Here is a 23,275-nt window from a genome sequence, read left to right as displayed (position 1 = left end):
CACGAGATTAGGCTGGTGTAACCAATGTGAAATGGCTAGCTAGTTAGCGGGGTGCGCGCTAATAGCGTTTCAAACGTCACTCGCTCTGAGACTTGAAGTGGTTGTTCCCCTTGCTCTGCATGGGTAACGCTGCATCGAGGGTGGCTGTTGTCGATGTGTTCCTGTTTCGAGCCCAGGTAGGAGCGAGGAGAGGGATGGATGCTATACTGTTAAACTGGCAATACTAAAATATCTATAAGAACATCCAATAGTCAAAGGTTAATGAAATACAAATGGTATAGAGGGAAATAGTCCTATAATTCCTATAATAACTACAACCTAAAACTTCTTACCTGGGAATATTGAAGACTCATGTTAAAAGGAACCACCAGCTTTCATATGTTCTCATGTTCTGAGCAAGGAACTTTAACGTAAGCTTTCTTACATGGCACATATATTGCACTTTTACCATCTTCTCCAACACTTTGTTTTTGCATTATTTAAACCAAATTGAACATGTTTCATTATTTATTTGAGGCTACATTTATTTTATTGATGTATTACATTAAGTTAAAATAAGTGTTCATTCAGTATTGTTGTAATTGTCATTATTACAAATACATTTTTTTTTTTTTTTTTTTTAAATCAGCCGATTAATCGGTACCAGCTTTACTTGGTCCTCCAATAAATCGGTATCCGGTATCAGCGTTGAAAAATCTTAAAATCGGTCGACCTCTAGTGTAGATTGATGAGGAAAAACCATTATTTAATACATTTTAGAATAAGGCTGTAATGTAACAAAATGTGGAAAAAGTCAAGGGGTCTGAATACTTTCCGAATGCACTGTATTTTTGAGACAAGATCCTATAACACGAGTCACTGGGACAGTTTCGATGATGGCATGCTTTTGAGTGTATGACTAGGCTCAACTTGCGCCCAGGAAACAGGCTAGTTTTATGCACGTGACCCAAGGTCTTAGAGTGTAACGGGCAGAAGTAATGTGTTTAGGTAGAGCTGTGCTGTACGTACCTGCGGATAGCCTGAGAGGGGGACCTTTGTTTGCTGCCGGAGCTGCCAGAGTGACTGAGGAACCTGGACAGGTAGACAGAGGGGTGGTTAGTACCATCTCTCTATTTTCTCTCTGCAGGCACAATGTGTTCAGGCAGTCATGATATAGAACGGGTTCAAGTGGATTTAAGAAGTGGAGAACAACGAGAACAACGAAGGGTGTGCATTCATCTCACAAGGCACAGAAACATGCATTTAATTCTCCAACCTGACAGTTTTCTATACATACATCCACCTCCTTAAACGTTCACAATCTCACATCTGTCTCTACCTGTGTGCACGGCCGGCAACCCTCCTTCGATGAATTAGACTCTCTGCTCTACAAATTAAGGATCGTCGTCTAGTAGCCACACATCATGTGTGCACCAAATCAGGTCCAAGGAAGAGGCGAGGTGGAGGAGGAGCAGGAGATGGATGAAGCAGGGAGGGATTAAGAGGAGAGAAGAGGGGAGCCAATGACAGGGAGGTTCGTTAGATGCAGAGCAGGAATAGAGATCGTTAGAGCGTGGTGATGGAGTAACTTCAGGAGAAAGAAGAGTAGTAAAATGTCTGGAAAGGAACTAAGGTCTGCACATACAATGGATAAAATACAGGTAATACACTCTTGGATAAAACGGTTCTATCTAGAACCTAAAAGGGTTCTTCAGCTGTCCCCACAGGAGAACCCTTTGAATAACTGTTTTTCTTTGGTTACAGGCCGAACCCTTTTCCCCACAGAGGGTTCTACATGGAACCAAAAAGGTTCATCCTGGAACCAAAAAGGGTTCTCGTATGGGGACAGCCGAATAACCCTTTTGGAACCCTTTCTTCTGAGAGCGTATAGAAGGACCCAATGCAAGAGAAATGATAATGTGCACTCTTCACGTATCACCTGCTGTCTGCAACAGCTATGGCTGGCTCACGCTGACAATTGATTATTGTTAACCTAATAACTATGGGTAGAACCCCAATAACCAGTCAGAAACCCATGACTGTCAAGGTTGTAAATCAAGTCCTTTTCTTTCCGGTCTTGTAGAATGAAAAGAAGAGTCCTTCCCCCTTCCAACCCTCTCCTCCAAGAACATCCCAGGATCTTCCTGCCCTTTCACTGATAAGGGGTCAAGGATGGAGTGAGAGAGCGCGAGCAGAGGTGAGGGCGGGGGATGCTGAGCTCAGCAGAGGTGAGGGCGGGGGATGCTGAGCTCAGCAGAGGCGAAGAGGACAGAGAGATATGGGGCTAGGAGCAGGGATCAGAGTGAGGTGAGGTCAGAGAGGAGGAAACAACCATGGGGTCAGAGGTCAGCCTCTCACCTGTTCTGTTGCTCCTGCTGTAGGAGCTGGACGGCAATCTTCCTCAGGTCCAGCACCTCCTTCAGCTCTTCCTCCTCCTCCTCCTCTTCCTCCTCCTCAGCTAGCTGATCTTTATCAGAGCTGCAGGCCACAGGGACATGACAGTCTGAAACCTACGCCAACTGCTTCACACTCACACTGTAATAGCATGAACTCACAATGTGGCCATACTATAGTGGCAGCTATCCAACGGCAGCCTTCTCAGCATGTCTACTGTCCCGGCCTGTTGTTATTATTTCACAACTACTATCATCTAGCGGCTATCATCTAGCTGCTAAGTATCAACTCACCTACAGTACATTAACCAGGGTTGGAAATACATTATCTAAGGAGACTGACAGATCAATATTATTTCAGTTCAAACTTAAATAACTGCCCTTCCTCCTCCTGTCTATCCGTGTAGTGAGGACTTACCCAGACTCCTCTTTCCAGCTTTCCTTATCTTTGCTTTGGTGTGACTTGTTAAGAACCTTCTCCAATTCCTGAAACACAGAACAAATAGTCAGATTCATTAATTCAATAAAAGCATATATTTTTTAAAAGTTATAGTTAAGCAATAAGTGTGGTATATGGCCAATATACCACAGCTAAGGGCGGTTCTTATGTGTGCCGCAACGCGGAATGCTTGGATACAGCCCTTATTGCTAGGTGCCTTATTGCTATTGTAAACGGGTTACCAACGTAATCAGAGCAGTAAAAAGTAATGTTTTTTCATACCCGTGGTATACGGTCTGATGTACCACGGTTGTCAGCCAATCAGCATCCAGGGCCCGAACCACCCAGTTTTTAACAAGATGTGTAAAACTCCTACACTACTATCCAGGTTCAATCACAAGCTTGTTTTCCATTATCGATCCAAGTCAGGCCGAGACACATTTCATTTGGCCTTTAAGCGCTGTGCCTTGGCTTATTCCACAAGTCCCCCCCCCCCCCCCCAAGAGATATTGGTGTGCAAAAGAACAGAAAAGTAAATGAATATAAACAGTATGGGGATGAGGTATGTAAAATTGGGTGGGCTATTTACCGATAGACTATGTACAGCTGCAGGGATCGGTTAGCTGCTCAGATAGCAGATGTTTGAAGTTGGTGAGGGAAATAAAAGTCTCCAACTACATCTCAACACGGCCTTCGCCATGGAAGAAACCACTTCCGACCAAATCACAAATACACGGTCAAAATAAATACTTAAAATCATCAATAACCACAATAAGGTAACCCCATTGACATTTCATAAATATGCACACTTCAATTAATAGTATAAAGCAGAAAAAGATAGGTCGTCTCATTTAGCTTCCCCCCCCCCCGGGTTTGGCCAGCTTGGCACGAGCCACACAGGATACCTCGCACTTCAGACTGCGGGCCTGGTTGGCACAGCAGGAAGAAATAATTCACCTCTTCAATCAACGATGCTTAACACGGAAGTTTGTAACAGAGTATATATGAACAGACTACAGGCCGACACCAGCTCTGTGGCAACTCCACAATCGCACTAATCTACACTACATGGCAAAGGTCATGTGGCAACCCCTTCAAATTAGTGGATTTGGCTATTTCAGCTCACAGGTGTTGCCGGCATGTGTACAAAAATCGAGCACACAGCCATGTAAACATTGGCAGTAGAATGGCCCGTTTTTTCACATTTTATTTAACTAGGCAAGTCAGAACGGCATAGGATATCACCTTTCCAACAAGTCAGATCATCAAATTTCTGCCCTGCTAGAGCTTCCCCAGTCAACTGTAAGTGCTGTTATTGTGAAGAGGAATGTCTAGGAGCAACAATGGCTCAGCCGCTGAGTGGTAGGCCACACAAGCTCACAGAACGGGACCCCCGAGTGCTGAAGCGCGTTAAAAATTGTCTGTCCTCAGTTGCAACGCTCATTACAGGGTTCCAAACTTCTTCTGGAAGCAACATCAGCACAATAACTGTTTGTTGGGAGCTTCATGACATGGGTTTCCATGGCCGAGCAGCCGCACACAAGCCTAAGATCACCATGCACAATGCCAAGTGTCGGCTGGAGTGGTGTAAAGCTCGCATTAGACTCTGGAGCAGTGGAAACGTGTTCTCCGGAGTGATGAATCACGTTTCACCATCTGGAAGTCCGACAGAATAATCTGGGTTTTGTGGATGCCAGGAGAACGCTACCTGCCCGAATGCATAGTGCCAACTGTAAAGTCTGGTGGATGAGGAATAATGGTCTGGGGCTGTTTTTAATGGTTTGGGCTAGGTCCCTTAGTTCCAGGGAAGATAAATATTAAAGCTACAGCATACAATGACCTTATTGATGATTCTGTGCTTCCAACTTTGTGGCAACAGTTTGGGGAAGGCCCTTTCCTATTTCAGCATGACAATGCCCCTGTGCATAATGTGAGATCCATACAGAAATGGTTTGTCGAGATTGGTGAGGAAGAACTTGGCTGGCCTGCACAGAGCCCTGACCTCAACCCCATTGAACACCTTTGGGATAAATTGGAACGCCGACTGTGAGCCAGGAGTAATTGCCCAGCATCAATGCCAGACCTAACTAATACTCTTGTGTCTGAATGGAAGCAAGTCCCTGCAGCAATGTTCCAACATCTAGTGGACAGCCCTCCCAGAAGAGTGGAGGCGGTTGTAGCAGCAAAGGGGGGACAAACTCCACATAAATGGCCATGATTTTGGAATGAGATGTTCGACGAGCAGATGTCCACATACTTCTGTCCTTCTCTCAGCACATATCAAAGCTGCAGGCTAAAGTTAAATCTATACTGGGTTTCCGCTATCCCTCCTCTTTCACCCCAGCTGTTAAACTACTTCAGCCCTCCTCCTCCACATACAACACCCGTTCTGCCAGTCACATTCTGTAAAGGTCCCCAAAGCGCACACATCCCTGGGTTGCTCGTCTTTTCAGTTCGCTGTAGCTTGCGACTGGAACAAGCTGCAACAAACACTCAAACTGGACTGTTAGACATCTTCATTCAAAGACTCAATCATGAACATTTTTACTGACAGTTGTGGCTGCTTTGCGTGATGTATTGTTGTCTCTACCTTCTTTCAAATCAAATCAGAGGTCAAATAGAGGTCCTGGATGGCAGGAAGCTTGGCCCCAGTGATGTACTGGGCCATACGCACTACCCTTTGTAGTGCCTTGCGGTCGGAGGCCGAGCAATTGCCATACCAGGCAGTGATGCAACCAGTCAGGATGCTCTCGATGGTGCAGCTGTACAACCTTTTGAAGATCTGAATCTTTTCAGTCTCCTGAGGGGGAATAGGTTTTGTTGTGCCCTCTTCACGACTGTCTTGGTGTGCTGGACCATGTTAGTTTGTGCTGTTGTCTGTGCCCAACAATGTTTGTAACATGTTTCGTGCTGCTACCAAGTTGTGCTTCTGTCATGTGTTGGTACCATGTTGTGTTGGTATTATGCTGTGTTGCTACCATGCTGTGTTGTCATGTGTTGCTGCCATGCTGTTGTCTTAGGACTCTCTTTATGTAGTGTTGTGTTGTCTCTCTTGTCGTGATGTGTGTTTTGTCCTAATTTTTTATTTTTTACTCCCAGCCCTCATCCCCCCAGGAGGTCTTTTGCCTTTTGATAGGCCGTCATTGTAAATAAGAATTTGTTCTTAACTGACTTGCCTAGTGTTAAGTTCGAAATATCAGAGTAAGAAATCGACGGACACTATGAAAGCTCCAACCAAGTTTATTCACCAATTGGGTCCATACAGCTGCATAACACAAAATATATTCACACAAGCACTGATATTTAACCCTATTTAACCCTGAGTCTCCTCCTACACATCTGAACAGCCAATGCATCTCTGTTGCTAGACAGAACCTTAGTGATATCTGTTCTTCCTCACTTCCTCTAACCTGACCTCTGCCCCAAAATGTTCACTCCTCCAACTCATGGCTGTCATGTTGACTCGTACCAGACTGGGTACATTCTCCTCGAATAGTATCACTGATGGCTAACAATAACATATCGGGACAGAACGGAAATGTTACACATTCCCCTCTTTCCCTCAGTGACATTAATAAGTATATTTCATATTTTCAGAACCAAACACTAGTTAAATAAAAGGTTAAATAAACAATTTAAAAATATATATATATATTGTACTTTAATTCTTTGCCTGATTTAGGGCACTTGAGAGCTGTGAATGTCAGGTATGGGATCGCAAGTTTTATGACTTGATGAAAGGTATGATTAGTTTTAAGCCCGGATTACTCTTGTACTAACAATCTCCTATACCCCGGAGCTAATAGTGGAAAAGAAACAGACAGTGGTAGCACAGTACCTCCCCCGCGGATAGCTCGACAGAGGAAGACATGCTAGTTACTGGTGTACGTGTAGTGGCCATACAGCTCCCTATGGATGTCTTGTGATGTACCTTTATACAGGAGATGTAGGGTCCACCACTCTGCTGCCCGTCCCCCTCTGACAGGGCAGCATCCTCCTCTGGGTTGGGCTCGATGAAGTCATAGGGTTCCTGATCTATGGGCACAACACACCAGGTTGAACCTCAGACTATGTGCTTGTTGCCAGTTGAGCACAATATTGCTCAAATACTGTTACCGAACAGTCAAATCCACTGCATCTAAAAACAGGCCTTACCTTTGCCTGAGTCCATCTTGGAGAGGAGAGAGAGCGCGTCGGCGCGGGCCGTCTCTGAGACCTGAGAGTGCAGGCTGATGGTGTCATCGTCAGAAGGCTAGAGGAAGAGAGGGAGAGGCGAGGAGGAGAAGGGAACTTAAGAGGTAAGTGAGCGTGAACCATAAACGAGTGCACTGAACATGTCTGCATGACCTACAGAAGGTGGTTGACTTGGGCCGGAGCTGACAGGAACATTGTACAGGCACCTCAAATATTCTACTGCTTTAGTTCCTGCAAAATATCGTGGTGTTCCAGCACCTAAAATGAGTACCGGCACCTACTTCAGTCCAAGTCCAGCACTGCCTATAGAATAAATACTAAGGGGCAGTATCAATTTGCCGTGGTTGAACGCACACCAATAGGCTTTGTACAGTCTAAGCCTCACTACAGTCTGACTACAGTGGGTGAACTCTGACCTCCGTCGTAGACAGTCTTTTATCCCCGTTGTCACTGCCGATACCAGAGTCAGGACCGTGGTTCTTACTGGGGTAAAAATCCTCCATGCTGCAGAGACATATAAAGGGATAGTCAGAAATAAAAGAGAGTCAGACAGTTTTGTTCAAGTCACAATCATGACGACATCATAAGCACTTCATAATACGTCGAACCTGTGTCATTAATCTTCAAATATATGTTATACCAGTTGTCATTATAGTTTAATGGAACACACCATTTATGATGCATATGGTCTATTGTCTTGTCTGTAGTATACGTAGTAGTATGATATGATAGAAGAGTGTACCTGTCGGTCAGAGGCTGGGGAAGGCAGCGTTTGCCCAGGGAGGGGAGGTCCAGAGAGTCAGGCTTCTTATTCAACCTACATGTTTGGATGTTCAGGTACTTAAAGATGTGCACCTTGCCCTTCAGGCAGATCTGAAATACACAAATAGTAGATGAAATGAAGTGTGCAATTGTTCCTCGGAGATGGTGGTATTTCATGAATACTGTCACACCTGGGTGGGGGGGGTTCTAGGCACATTGCCGAGCTGAGGTTAACCTATGTATTACTGTAACAACATCCTTGATACACATCCAGATGGCAGCGGATACTCCCATGCAGCGCCAAATGTCAAATACAGCACAAACTACCACAGATGTTGCCACACAAGAACACACACACACCTGTGCAGGTGGGGACTGCATAGGGTTGTTGTCGAGGATGATGTGCTGCAGCTGCCTGAGTCTCCTGTAGACAGGAGGGATCTCTGTGATCTTATTGCAGGAGAAGTCTAGTCTGGTGAGTGGCAGGTCCGCCAACTCTGGAGAGAGAGCGAGGGGTAGAGAAAAATAAAGAAAGCATAAAAGGCATGGGGTTGGATATAGAATAGAGAGTGCGGTAAACCTATATAGTTGGTATCTGTCACTGCTCTGGGGTCCAGAGAGGTGTTTGGGAAGAGAGAAAGAGTGAAGAGGACCAGGGGAGAGAACGTAAACTGCTACATACCCTCAGGCAGCATGTGAAGACAGTTCCTCCTGATGTTGAGTTCCCGTAAGGCCTGGAGCCTCCCCACCTGAGGGGGCAGCACCTGGATCTCATTACAGCTGATGTCCTACAGGGGGAAGACCGAGAGCAGGCGGTCATACAGAGGCCTACAAATGACTGGACATAGATCATAAATACATGTGGAAAGACACACGCACACACACACTCATGTGCTCTGGGCCAGTGCTCACCAACTCCATCAGCTCTTTGGCCTTCCCAATTTCCTCTGGGATGGACACTAGCTTGTTGTTGCTCACCACCAGCACTTTGAGGGGGAGGCTAAACAGGTATTTTGGCAATGTTGAGAGAAGGTTCCGGCTACAAAAACACAAAATACACATATTCACTATAGTCAGTATTCAGCAACAAAGGACAACCATCTTAAAAGAATGTTAGTGAAACTAGAGGAGACTGCGATCTAATTGTGTCTAGGAAATGAACAGTACTGTCTAGATATAATCATCTTCATAACTTTAAAAACAACATCACAGCGTATTTCCCACACTATGAAAGAGGAAATGCTCTTTTGTTACTTGATCCTGTGAAGTCCCTAAAAAGGAGAACACCATTCTCCTGAGATAAAGCAGAATAAAACTGAATATAGTTGTGATCAGCAATGAACGGGGTTCACAGCATGACAGAAAGGACACATGATCAGTTGGATAACAAAGCAAGCACTCTGTCACGTAGCAACTATATTTTTTGGTATTCTATTATCCCCATTAGCTGTTGCGAAAGCAGCAGCTACTCTTCCTGGGGCCCACACAAAACATGAAACATGAAACATAATACAGAACATGAATAGACAAGAACAGCTCAAAGACAGAACTACATACACTACCGGTCAAAAGTTTTAGAACACCTGTTAATTCAAGGGTTTTTCTTTATTTTTACTACTTTCAACATTGTAGAGTAGTGAAGAAATCAAAACTATGAAATAACACATATGGAAAAGTGTTAAACAAATCAAAATATGTTATATTTCAGATTCTTCAAATAGCCACCCTTTGCCTTGATGACAGCTGCACACACCCTTGGCATTCTCTCAACCAGCTTCACCTGAAATGTTTTTCCAACAGTCTTGAAGGAATTCCCACATATGCCGAGCACTTGTTGGCTGCTTTTCTTTCCCACATCCTAAACCAGCTCAATTTAGTTGAGGTCGGTAGATTGTGGAGGCAAGGTAATCAATCTGATGCAGCACACCATCACGTGCCTTCTTGGTAAAAATAGCCCTTACCCATCTTTTAGGTGTGTTGGGTCATTGTACTGTTGGGGAAAAAAATGATAATGGGACTAGGCCCAAACCAGATGGGATGGAGTATCGCTACAGAATGCAGTGGCAACCATGCTGGTTAAGTGTGCCTTCAATTCTAAATAAATCCCAGACAGTGTCTCCAGCAAAGCACCTCCAAACCATCACACCTCCTCCTCCATGCTTTAAGGTAGGAACTACACATGTGGAGTTCATCCTTTCATCCACATGTCACAAAGATGTGGCGGTTGGAACCAAAAATCTCCAATTTGGACTCCAGACCAAAAGGACAGATTTCCACTGGTCTAATGTCCATTGCTCGTGCTTCTTGGCACAAGCAAGTCTTCTTCTTATTGGTGTCCTTTAGTAGTGATTTCTTGCAGCAATTCAATGGACTGTCATTTCCTTTTGCTTATTTGAGCTGTACTTGCCATAATATGGACTTGGTCTTTTACCAAATAGGGCTATCTTCTGTATACACCCCTACCTTCACAAGAAGGAAAGAAACGCATTACAGGTGATTACCTCATAAAGCTGGTTGAATGAATGCCAAAAGTGTACAAAGCTGTCATCAAGGCAAAGGGTAGCTATTTGAAGAATCTCAAAAATAAAATATATTTTGATTTGTTTAACACTTTTTGGGTCACTAAATGATTCCATGTGTTATTTCAATGTTTTGGTGTCTTAGCTATTATTCTACACATTAGAAAATAGTCAGAATAAAGAAAACCCTTGAATGAGTAGGTGTTCTAAAACTTTTGACCAGTAGTATAGATTTAAAAAATGGCACACATAACACGTACAGTTGCAGTCGGAAGTTTACAAACACTTAGGTTGGAGTCATTAAAACTCGTTTTTCAACCACTCCACAAAATTCTTGTTAACAAACTATAGTTTTGGCAAGTCTGTTAGGACATCAACTTTGTGCATGACAGTCTTTTTTCCAACTATTGTTTACAGACAGATTATTTCACTTATAATTCACTGTATCACAATTCTAGTGGGTCAGAAGTTTACATACACAAAGTTGACTGTGTATTTTAAACAACTTGGAAAATTCCAGAAAATGATGTCATGGCTTTATAAGCTTCTGAGAAGCTAATTGACATCATTTGAGTCAATTGGAGGTGTACTTGGGGATGTATTTCAAGGCCTACCTTCAAACTCAGTGCCTCTTTACTTGACATCATGGGAAAAATCAAAAGAAATCATCCAGGTCTACAAAGATTGTAGACCTCCACAAGTCTGGTTGTTCATCTGTACAAACAATAGTATGCAAGTATAAACACCATGGGACCACGCAGCCGTCATACCGCTCAGGAAGGAGACGCGTTCTGTCTCCTAGAGATGAACGTACTTTGGTGCGAAAAGTGCAAATCAATCCCAGAACAGCAACAAAGGACCTTGTGAAGATGCTGGAGGAAACAGGTACAAAAGTATCTATAGCCACAGTAAAACGAGTCCTATATCGACATAACCTGAGAGGCCGGTCAAGCAAGGAAGAAGCCACTGCTCCAAAACCGCCATAAAAAAAGCCAGACTATGGCAATCCAACTGCACATGAAAACAAATATCGTACTTTTTGGAGAAATGTCCTCTGGTTGGATGAAACAAAAATAGAACTGTTTGGCCAGAATGACCATCGTCATGCTTGGAGGAAAAATGGGGAGGCTTGCAAGACAAAGTACACCATCCCAACCATGAAGCACAGGGGTGGCAGCATCATGTTGTGGGGCTGCTTTGCTGCAGGGTGGCAGGGTAGCCTAGTGGTTAGATCGTTGGACTAGTCACCGAAAGGTTGCAAGTTCATATCCCCGAGCTGACAACGTACAAATCTGTCGTTCTGCCCCTGAACCGGAAGTTATCCCACTGTTCCTAGGCTGTCATTGAAAATAAGAATTTATTCTTAACTGACTTGCCTAGTTAAATAAAGGTAAAATAAATAAAATAGAGGGACTGGTGCACTTCACAAAATTGATGGCATCATGAGGGAAGAAAATGATGCGGATATATTGAAGCAGCATCTCAAGACATCAGTCAGGAAGTTAAAGCTTGGTCGCAAATGGGTCTTCCAAATGGACAATGACCCCAAGCATACTTCCAAAGTTGTGGCAAAATGGCTGAAGGACAACAAAGTCAAGGTATTGGAGTGGCCATCACAAAGCCCTTACCTCAATCCTAAAGAACATTTGTGGGCAGAACTGGAAAAGCGTGTGCGAGCAAGGAGGCCTACAAACCTGACTCAGTTACACCAGCTCTGTCAGGAGCAAACGGCCAAAATTCACCCAACTTATTGTGGGAAGCTTGTGGAAGGCTACCTTGTTTGACCCAAGTTAAACAATTTAAAGGCAATGCTACCAAATACTAATTGAGTGTATGTAAACTTCTGACCCACTGAGAATGTGATGAAAGAAATAAAAACTGAAATAAATACTTCTCTATTATTATTCTGATATTTCACATTTTTAAAATATAGATTGATGTGATGCTAACTGACTATAGATTGAGGTGATGCTGACCTAAACTGACCTAAAACAGTGAATTTTTACACGGATTAAATGTCAGGAATTATGATTAACTGAGTTTAAGTGTATTTGGCTAAGGTGTATGTAAACTTCCGACTTCAACTGTACATATCAATACATACACACAAAATCTAGGTCAAATAGGGGAGAGTTGGTCTGTGAGGTGTTGCTTTATCTGTTTTTTTAAACCAGTTTTGTTGTTAATTTGAGCAATATGAAATGAGAGTTCCGTGCAATCGTGGCTCTATAAACACTGCTCAAAAAAATAAAGGGAACACTAAAATAACACACCCTAGATCTGAATGAATGAAATATTCTTATTAAATACTTTTTTCTTTACATAGTTGAATGTGCTGACAACAAAAATCACAAAAATGATCAATGGAAATCAAATTTATCAACCCATAGAGGTCTGGATTTGGAGTCACACTCAAAATTAAAGTGGAAAACCACACTACAGGCTGATCCAACTTTGATGTAATGTCCTTAAAACAAGTCAAAATGAGGCTCAGTAGTGTGTGTGGCCTCCACGTGCCTGTATGACCTCCCTACAATGCCTGGGCATGCTCCTGATGAGGTGGCGGATGGTCTCCTGAGGGATCTCCTCCCAGACCTGGACTAAAGCATCCGCCAACTCCTGGACAGTCTGTGGTGCAACGTGGTGGATGGAGCGAGACATGATGTCCCAGATGTGCTCAATTGGATTCAGGTCTGGGGAACGGGCGGGCCAGTCCATAACATCAATGCCTTCCTCTTGCAGGAACTGCTGACACACTCCAGCCACATGAGGTCTAGCATTGTCCTGCATTAGGAGGAACCCAGGGCCAACCGCACCAGCATATGGTCTCACAAGGGGTCTGAGGATCTCATCTCGGTACCTAATGGCAGTCAGGCTTCCTCTGGCGAGCACATGGAGGGCTGTGCGGCCACCCAAAGAAATGCCACCCCACACCATGACTGACCCACCGCCAAACCGGTCATGCTGGAGGATGTTGCAGGCAGCAGAACGTTCTCCACGGCATCTCCAGACTCTGTCTCGTCTGTCACATGCTCAGTGTGAACCTGCTTTCATCTGTGAAGAGCACAGGGCACCAGTGGCGAATTTGCCAATCTTGGTGTTCTCTGGCAAATGCCAAACGTCCTGCACGGTGTTGGGCTGTAAGCACAACCCCACCTGTGGTTGTCGGGCACTCATACCACCCTCATGGAGTCTGTTTCTGACCGTTTGAGCAGACACATGCACATTTGTGGCCTGCTGGAGATCATTTTGCAGGGCTCTGGCAGTGCTCCTCCTGCTCCTCCTTGCACAAAGGCGGAGGTAGCGGTCCTGCTGCTGGGTTGTTGCCCTCCTACGGCCTCCTCCACGTCTCCTGATGTACTGGCCTGTCTCCTGGGAGCGCCTCCATGCTCTGGACACTACGCTGACAGACACAGCAAACCTTCTTGCCACAGCTCGCATTGATGTACCATCCTGGATCAGCTGCAGTACCTGAGCCACTTGTGTGGGTTGTAGACTCCGTCTCATGCTACCACTAGAGTGAAAGCACCGCCAGCATTCAAAAGTGACCAAAACATCAGCCAGGAAGCATAGGAACTGAGAAGTGGTCTGTGGTCACCACCTGCAGAATCACTCCTTTATTGGGGGTGTCTTGCTAATTGCCTATAATTTCCACCTGTTGTCTATTCCATTTGCACAACAGCATGTGAAATGTATTGTCAGTGTTGCTTCCTAAGTGGACAGTTTGATTTCACAGAAGTGTGATTGGCTTGGAGTTACATTGTGTTGTTTAAGTGTTCCCTTTATTTTTAGGAGCAGTGTAATATTGTATGCTTTCTTGAATTTGTTCTGGATTTAGAGACTGAAAAGGCCTCTGCTGGCATGTCCGGTGGAGTAAGTGTGTGTGTGTGTCAGAGGTGTGTGTAAATTGACTGTGCAAACAATTCAGATTTTTATTTATTTATATATATATATAAAAAAAATAAGTGACGCAATCAGTCTCTCCTCAACTCTTATCCAAGAGAGACTGGCATGCATAGTATTTATATCAGCCCCCTCTGATTACAATGAAGAGCAAGACGTGCTGCTCTGTTCTGGGCCAGATGCAGCTTAACTAAGTCTTTCTTTGCAGCATTTGATCACATGACTGGACAATAATCAATATAGGACTAAACTAGAGGCTGCAGGACATGCTTTTTGGAGTGTGGTGTCAAAAAAGCAGAGCATCTCTTCATAACAGCTAGACCTCTCCCCTTCTCTACAACCATTGAATCCATATGCTGTTGACTGTTGACTGTTTACAATCTAAGGTAACACCAAGTAACACCTCAACTTGTTCAACAGCCACACCATTCATTACCAGATTCAGCTGAGGTCTAGAGCTTAGGGAATGATTTGTACCAAATACAATGCTCTTAGTTTTAGAGATTCTCAGGACCAGTTTATTACTGACCACCCATTCCAAAACTGACTGCAACACCTTGTCTATCTTTATGTGCAACAAAAGTTAGTCTAGTGCTGTAGGTTGGTTATCTTTCTCAAATTCATTCGAAGCTAATTCATTGAGTCTATAAACCAAATCTGGAGTCAATCTGACTTAAGGTTCATGAGAAGATGATTTTGAGCATTAGCATATGTGCATCTATAGGTAAAGTGCGGCCATTTTTAAATGCAGCAACTTATTTCTCATTACCATCAAAGACTGATGAAAAACTCTCTAATCTAATTATTCAGAAATACAAATTCTGGAGTGAATCTGACGTATGTTTCACGAGGAGAAGACGATTGCAGATGATTTGGAGCGTTACTTATGTAAAGAATGAGTTGTTAATAGCTTCCTTGTTTTTTGAGATGTGAATACCACATTCAGTGTGGTTCATCTTAGGGACATCCATGATAGCGATGACAAGTTTCAAGTTGATAGGCCACTGTGGAGTGGATTTACAGTGGTTTAAATAGACACACAAAATCTGATAGTTAAGATATATACCATGGGCCCAGAATTTGGTGTCATTTGGTTCTATGACTTTATGAGACGATTTGTAAAGTATTTTTAGCATATTAGCGTATGTGCTAAAATGCATCTACTGGTATAGTGTGGTATATTTGAATGCGTCAACTTTAGGGACTATATTGTAATGAGTCCAAAGACCACATTTGTTGTGAATATGACTTTTAGTCATTGTGAAAAATATATGTTATGATGATTTTAAGCATTGGTTACAGTCAAAAAGTGAATTGTTAATAAGATATAACATGGTTCATCATGGTAATGTACTTTATTAACCATAAAAAGTTTCAAATTGATAGGCCATTGTGAAGTGGATTGACAAAGGATTTAATTGGACATGTAAAATAAGACTATTTTCTCAAACTAAGTTAAGAGATGTACCATAGGCCTAGTATTGTTATTTTACTGCTGCTCTTTAATTATTTGTTACTTTTAATTCATTTTTTTTGTTGGTATTTTTATTAAAACCGCATTGTTGGTTAAGGGCTTGTAAGTAAGCATACCTGTTGTATTCGGCGCATGTGACTAATACAATTTTATTTTATTTAATAGTTGGTGTTACTTGGACATTTGGTTCATGAGAATACATTTTTTCAAAGGTTATCCAAAATTTCCAAGTTGGAGGAAAATATATCCTGACGGACCTTTATGGGTCCTTCAAGCAAATTTGTTCAGCACGAGAGAAGATACCTACAAACAAAGTTTAAGTCTCTAAGTCAAAAGGGGCGGTGGATATGAGGGTTTAAGTGACACTGCTTATAACAGCTCCACCTAAAGGCCACTCGGTGCCATTGCCATCTATGCCTGAGTTATTTGACCATGTCAAAGGGGAAAAAATTATCAAAGTATAACAAAAGCTTTGCTGTAAACACCGTAATGTGGGCCTTTGTATTTCCCGGTGATATCAAACAGTATGAGGTCATTGGGTCAACAGATCACACCACAGTGCTCCATGAGTCATCACTGACCTGATGTTGAGATAGGTCAGCATCTGCAAGTTGATGATGGTTTCTGGGATGCATTTGATGCAGTTGTGGTATAGGTTGAGGGACTCGAGTGGGGCGAACAGACACACCTCTGGGGGAATTTCTGTGAGCCTGTTCTTCGACAGATCTGGGGGAGGGAAAGAGACAGACAGCAGGTGAGGGTCATGGGTACCCAGGAACTATATACACAGTACTGTACGTACACTACATGATCATTAGTATGTGAACACCTGCTCGCCGAAAATTGCATATAATTTGGTGTCATAGCAGCCTCCACTCTTCTGGGAAGGATTTCCACTAGAGCAGATGAGCTCCCACATTTTTCAGCATGTTTTTAAAAATATATATATTTAGAGATAGACAAAATTAGATTTTTTGGGGATGAACATATACAGGATGCTACCCTAAACAACATAACCTTCATTCCAAATCGAAACTCGAAACCTACAACCTGATTTTGGATGGAATTACTTGGAATGCTTCCTACACTCAAGGATTATTATTCCCAAACTATACATCAAATGTTTTGGCAAACAAGCAGACCTGAAAACCCCATCCAACCTGGAGCTGAGTGAGTAATGCTCAGTCTGAAGCAATTTTTTTTTACCATCAGAAGCCAAGAAGAAAAATACATTACAATTATATTTTTTACTTAATAAGGACTGAATGCTCAGGCTACCAAGCTTTGCTAGGACAACTTCAATTAGCACTGACGTGTGAAGCGAGAGGTGTCAAAGCCTTTGAGACCAACAATTGGCTGGCTACCACAAGTGGGTGGCACCTACTCCCTTTGCCTGCTGCACTGCTGCTTGGATTCCACCTGGCGATCTGTTCACCATCTACCCTGGCTTGTCTCCCCCCTCTGTCTCTCTCCCGAGCTTTCACTCACCTCCAGCACACATGCACTGTTGGGGCGAGTGACTCTAAATTTACAATGACTTCCCCCCCAAGTCGTTATATATATTTCATTTTTTGTATTGTGCATTTTTCTATTTACCTCAGGACTCCTGCATGCTTTGTTGACTACAAACTTTCTTTACCCAACCGTGGGACAGACTGTTTGTTCCCACACTCGAGACTGACTTTCTATTGGTTACACAGACTTTTGGCCTCCCATCCCATTCTAAACACCTCTCACAGGCTTTGTATTCATGTTACCTGATGTAATTCCTGTACAATATGATCTTGTTGCCATCTGATGCACATTCAGATGTCATAAATCTGCACTGCAGTGCTCTCCCTGTACTATGCCGTGCCTTGATTGTATTTCGGTTGATGATATCTGGAAATGTGCATGTACACCCTGGCCCATCTACTGTTTCTAGCCCCAATTCTGACTTGTGCTCTGATATCTGCTTCACTGATTACTGCTCCTGTAAAAGCCTTACCTAAAATGGATCAATTGAAAGTGTGGGTTCAGAGCTCCATTCCAGATGTGTTGGTCATTACTGAGACGTGCTTAAGAAAGAGTGTTTTGAATACGGATGTTAACCTCTTTCAGCTAGGGGGCACTATTTTTACGTTTGGAAAATTAACGTTCCCAAAGTAAAACGGCCTATTTCTCAGGCCCATATGCTAGAATATGCATATAATTTACAGATTAGGATAGAAAACACTCTAAAGTTTCCAAAACTCTCAAAAAATTGTCTGAGTTTTACAGAACTGATATTGCAGGCAAAAACCTGAGGAAAATCAAACCAGGAAGTGGCTTCTATTTTGAAAGCCCCATGTTTCATAGCCTGCCGTTGCTCCATTTAAAGGGATATCAACCAGATTCCTTTCCTATCGCTTCCTCAAGGTGTCAGTCTTTAGACATAGTTTCAGGCTTTTATTTTGAAAAATGAGCGAGAAAGATAACATCGCGTCACTGGATAGCTGGGTGTTCGCATGAGTTTTGCTTGCGCAACAGAGTGGGGCAGCCATTGTCTCTCCCTCTCCTACTGAAAAAGAGACAGTGCCGGTTGATATATTATCGATTATATATTTTAAAAACAAACCTGAGGATTAATTATAAAAAAAGTTTGACATGTTTCTGTGGACATTACGGAAACTATTTGGAATTTTCGTCTGCGTTGTCGTGACCGCTCGAGCCTGTGGATTTCTGAACATAATGCGCCAAACAAACGGAGGTATTTGGATATAAAAATAATCTTTATGGAACAAAAGGAACATTTATTGTGTAACTGGGAGTCTCGTGAGTGAAAACATCCGAAGATCAAAGGTAAGCGATTCATTTTATTGCTTTTCTGATTTTCGTGACCAAGCTACTTTGATGCAAGGTGTTCATAATGTTTTGTCTAGTGATCGATAAACTTACACAAACGCTTGGATTGCTTTCGCTGTAAAGCATATTTTCAAAATCTGACACGACAGGTGGATTAACAAAAAGCTAAACTGTGTTTTGCTATATTGCACTTGTGATTTCATGACTATAAATATTTTTTGTAATATTATTTGAATGTGGCGCTCTGCAATTTAGCGGTTGTTGATGACAATTATCCCGCTAACGGGATGGGTTGCGTCAAGAAGTTAACCTTTCTGATTATAACCTTTTTCGGCAAGACAGATCTTCCAAAGGTGGGGGAGTGGCAATCTTTACCAAGGATCACCTTCAGTGTTCAGTTGTCTCCACCAAGTCTGTCCCCAAACAATTTGATTTGCTGGTTTTAAGTATTACACTTTCAAATAGCTCTTTGTTGACTGTTGCTGGGCGCTATCGTCCTCCATCAGCACCGAGCTGTACCCTACTGCCCTAAGCTCTCTCCTGGCCCCTTACACTAAATCTGAATTTGTCCTGGTAGGTGACCTAAAGCGAAACATGCTTAAACCAACTGACCAAGTCCTAAAGCAATGGGACTCCCTAAATCTTTCTCAGATTATTATCAATCCCACAAGGTATGACTCCAAACACCCAGAAAAGGCTACTCTTCTTGATGTTATCCTCACAAATGATCCTGATAGGTCATTACAGAAAACACCAGACTGATACCTTAGTGATCACTGTTTTACAGCCTGTGATCGTAATGGCTGCTCAGTGAAACGACCTGTCCTTATTTGTCATAGACACTTGCTAAAAAACTTTATTGAGCAAGCCTTCCTTCATGAACTGGCCTCTGTAAAATGGTATAGAAGCAGCTTGATCCCCCTCTGTCGAAGACTCATGGACTTTCTTTTTTGATATTTTCAATGGTATTGTTAACAAACACGCCCCCATAAAGAAAATGAGAATTAAAAACAGGTTCAGCCCCTGGTTTGACCGTGATCTTGCAGAGTTACTCCACCTCAAGAATTGCATTTAGCGATAGGCTCGGCACACGCATACTCAGGCTGACTGGCTATCATTCAGGCAAATGAGAAATATGTGTACTCAGGCTATCCGGAAGGCCAAAGTTAGTTACTTTGAGCAGTTCTGTCTCTGTGGGTCTAACCCCAATAAGTTCTGGAAAACGGTTAAAGACCTGGAGAATAAACCCTTCTCCTCACAGCTGCCCATGTCCCTTAAAGTTGATGATGTGGTTGTTACTGACAAGAAGCACATGGCTGCACTCTTTAATCACCACTTCATTAAGTCAGGATTCCTATTTGACTCAGTCATGCCTCCATGCCTGTCCAAGATTTCCTCATCTTTCACCCATTTTAAAAGCGACTATATCCCTGATGCTTCTCCCCCTGCCCCGCTACAAAGTTTCTCCCTGCAGGCAGTCACTGAGTCCGAGGTGCTAGAGGAGCTCCTGAAACTTAACCCCAAAAAACATCTGGGTCAGATGGTTTAGACCCTTTCTTCTTTAACGTTGCTGCCCCTATCATCGCCAAGCCTATCTCTGAGCTTTTTAACCTGTCTCGTTCCCATTGCTTGGAAGGCAGCCACAGTTCATCCTTTAATTAAAAGGGGAGATCAAGCTGATCCTAACTGTTACAGGCCTAGTTCTATTATGCCCTGTTTATCAAAAGTGTTGGAAAAACTCGTCAATAATCAACTGACTGGCGCTCTTGATGTCTATAGTATTCTCTCTGGTATGCAATCTGGTTTCCGCTCAGGTTATGGATGTGTCAAAGCAACCATAAAGGTCCCCAATGATGTCACCATTGCCCTTGATTCTATGCAATGTTGTGCTACTATATTTCTATTGACTTGGCCAAAGCTTTTGATACGGTAGACCATTCCAATCTTGTGAGCCGGCTAAGGAATATTGGTGTCTCTGAGGGGTCTTCAGGCCTGGTTTGCTAACTACCTCTCTCAAAGAGTGCAGTGTATAAAGTCAGAAAATATGTCGTCTCAGCCACTGCCTGTCACCAAGGGAGTACCCCAAGGCTCAATCCTAGGCCCCATGCTATTCTCAATTTACACCAACAACATAGCTCAGGTAGTAGGAAGCTCTCTCATCCATTTATATGCAGATGATAGTCTTATACTCAGCTGGCCCCTCCCCAGATTGTGTTAAATACTCTACAACAAAGCTTTCTTAGTGTCCAACAAGCTTTCTTTACCCTTCAACTTATTTTGAACACCTCCAAAACAAAGGTCATGTTGTAACGGTTTTGACTTGAGGTTATTTTTTATAGGGGTGCCAGGTAGGTTGTGCCTACCAGAGAAAACATTGGTTTCTCCTTTTAGTTTGGGAGGGAATGAGTCCCATCTGGTCCGTCAAGTCTACACCATTACAAAGGACTTATGTAAACGTCAGAAGGGAAATCAACTTTTCATAAACCCTTAAAACATTGAAAAAAACTTCAAAAACAACTATTCTTTTGCGTGGGTTGTATTAGCAACATCAATGGATTACACACACATAATAATATAACACAATGAGTTCTGGTTCCTCCAGAAATGTCTTGTACCTCGGGCCTAAAAAGAGTCCAGCCCGGTAAAGGAGTTCAGTGAACTCAAGTGACTTTTGTCACGCAATGTTTGTCCGTTCATTCCGTGTAGCGTAAACCCAGTATTAAATCATACAATCAATATAACAATTTTACCACAGAACTTTAAAGCGTATCAGCTCTTACTAATTCCTCAACTACATCTAACTACATAAATCATCACCGTATACATCATATCAAAACAAATGAAATACCGTATACAAAAAAGGTGGTAGTCAGTCGGTCAGTCAGACAATCCAATCCGCCAACAGATCTCCAGCGGAGAAAGGCCACGAAGAATGGAGAGGAGTAGTCCACGGACGCAAAGAGTGGATCCGATCCTGGGTAAACTCTCTCAGGCTACAAAACACACGTTTAACAGCAACAAAACAACCGGAATAGAGAAGCTTCGGGAACACATCCTCAGTCACGTCTCCATCACAAAACCCCACTTTTGCGCAGCTGATGCTGGCTATTTAATTGGGAATTAAAGGGAAAGCACCCTATTGGAAGGAGAAGCACTGAGACGGCTCAAAATAATTCAGGGCCGTCACACACCCCCTCCCCTGGAAAAAGCCTTCCATTGCCCTGGAAGGCACATCTTGTTCGGGGAAACCGAGAAAGGTCTCCTCATCACTTTCCTCTACAAACATTTTCATGACTTTTTGGAGCTCACGCTCCTCAGCTGAGGGGTCACAGGCCTTAAGGTGTGAGACTTCTGGGTCTGGGAATCCGAGAAAAGTCTCCTCACTTTCCTCTTCAAAGATATCCAAGATCTTGCGGCGCTCAATCGCCTCCAATTCCTCAGCCGAGGGGTAACAGGCCTTAAGGCGTGAGACATGGACAACGCGCATATCTTCACCTGTGTCCTCTTTCACCACTCGGTAGTTCAAAGGGCCCATCTGCTCCACAATCCTATATGGTCCTTGCCATTTAGGAGCGAGCTTGGCAGAGAAGAATTGTTCAGCTTTCGAGTAAGGATGAGAGCGAAGCCACACCCGATCACGAAGCTGAAACTGCATGTCTCGTCTGTTCTTATCATAATTTCTCTTCTGCTTGAGTCGAGCCTGGATCATGTTCTTTGAGACAAGAGCTCTCAAGTCATGGAGATGGACTACCTGGTCATAGCAAGCAGCGTCTGGAGTAAGCTGCTGGGGCTGTAGCACCATATCCAAGGGTCCTCGGAGGGGACGACTTAGGTTCAGCTCTGCAGGTGTGACTCCAGTGGACTCTTGCACAGCAGAATTCAGGGCAAATCGAAACTCGTGAAGGTGCTTGTCCCAGTGTTTGTGCTGGGTCCCTACATAGGAAGCAATCATTGTCTTCAAGGTTCGATTTACTCTCTCAGTGAGATTGGTCTGTGGGTGATAGGCTGTGGTCAACTTCTGTCTCAGGTTCCATCTTTGGCAGGTCTCCTCAAAGAGATCAGAGACAAATTGGGAACCTCGATCAGACAGGATGTAATCAGGCACTCCCCAGCGAGTCAGGATCTCTTTCATAAGGATGTTAGAGACGGTCCTTGCTGTGGCCTGACGCAGGGAAAAGAGTTCCACCCACTTTGAATAATAATCAACAAACACAAGCATGTACACATTCTGATTGGAGCTTCTAGGAAATGGACCCATCAAATCCACTCCTAGCATTTCCCAAGGTCGGGTAACCACCGTTTGCTGCAACTTGCCAGCAGGCTTTCTACCTTCTGGTTTGTACATTTGACAAACCTGACAGTTTCGGATGTGTGACTTCACATCCATGCTCAGATGTGGCCAGTACAGTAACGCTTGCAACCGCTTGTAGGTTTTGAACCTGCCCAAATGACCAGCTAATGGGTCTTCATGGAAATGTTGAAGCAGTTGTAGGCGTAGAGTTTTAGGTATGTACAATTGGTAGAGGGTTCTGTGAGGTAGTTGTACAACACGGTAGACTTTGTCTTCCATGATGGTCAGCTTTGTGGTAGGATTGACCATCTTTTCTCCATCTTCCAGGATAGTCTGGTACAAAGCCTGTACTTCTGGATCATCCTGTTGGGCTTTCCATATGGTCTCATCAGAGATGGGAAAGTCTGTTTTGGGCGAGTCTCGACTGCTTGACAGGACAGTAGCACATGTAAAATGAGGGCCACCGTTATCACAAGCAGGAGCCCTGGATAAGGCATC

At 43.4% G+C, this 23,275-nt stretch overlaps 1 protein-coding gene across 7 annotated transcripts in view; it reads right to left on the bottom strand.

Annotated features, from left to right (window-relative positions):
* Positions 1 to 23,275, bottom strand: part of LOC110534027 (leucine-rich repeat and calponin homology domain-containing protein 2) — an 84,340-nt gene that overhangs the window by 23,309 nt on the left and 37,756 nt on the right. For 4 of the 7 annotated variants that reach the window (XM_090186808.1, XM_036990425.2, XM_036990426.2 and 1 more), the window contains exons 2-12: positions 16,245 to 16,389; positions 8,680 to 8,806; positions 8,450 to 8,555; positions 8,128 to 8,264; positions 7,748 to 7,878; positions 7,422 to 7,509; positions 6,967 to 7,063; positions 6,743 to 6,846; positions 2,791 to 2,858; positions 2,338 to 2,457; positions 1,009 to 1,071 (exon numbers count right to left, since the gene is read on the bottom strand). In XM_090186808.1, the coding sequence (XP_090042934.1) occupies positions 1,009 to 1,071; positions 2,338 to 2,457; positions 2,791 to 2,858; positions 6,743 to 6,846; positions 6,967 to 7,063; positions 7,422 to 7,509; positions 7,748 to 7,878; positions 8,128 to 8,264; positions 8,450 to 8,555; positions 8,680 to 8,806; positions 16,245 to 16,389 (1,186 nt within the window). Of the gene's footprint in view, positions 1 to 1,008; positions 1,072 to 1,318; positions 1,388 to 2,337; positions 2,458 to 2,790; positions 2,859 to 6,742; positions 6,847 to 6,966; positions 7,064 to 7,421; positions 7,510 to 7,747; positions 7,879 to 8,127; positions 8,265 to 8,449; positions 8,556 to 8,679; positions 8,807 to 16,244; positions 16,390 to 23,275 lie in introns of all 7 variants that reach the window. The other 3 variants (XM_090186807.1, XM_036990424.2, XM_036990423.2) reach the window with 1 other exon arrangement.

This window comes from Oncorhynchus mykiss, chromosome 10 (assembly GCF_057628025.1).
Source record: "Oncorhynchus mykiss isolate SJ-2025 chromosome 10, ASM5762802v1, whole genome shotgun sequence".
NCBI lineage: Eukaryota > Metazoa > Chordata > Actinopteri > Salmoniformes > Salmonidae > Oncorhynchus > Oncorhynchus mykiss.
This window is presented reverse-complemented; position numbering and strand designations above follow the sequence as displayed.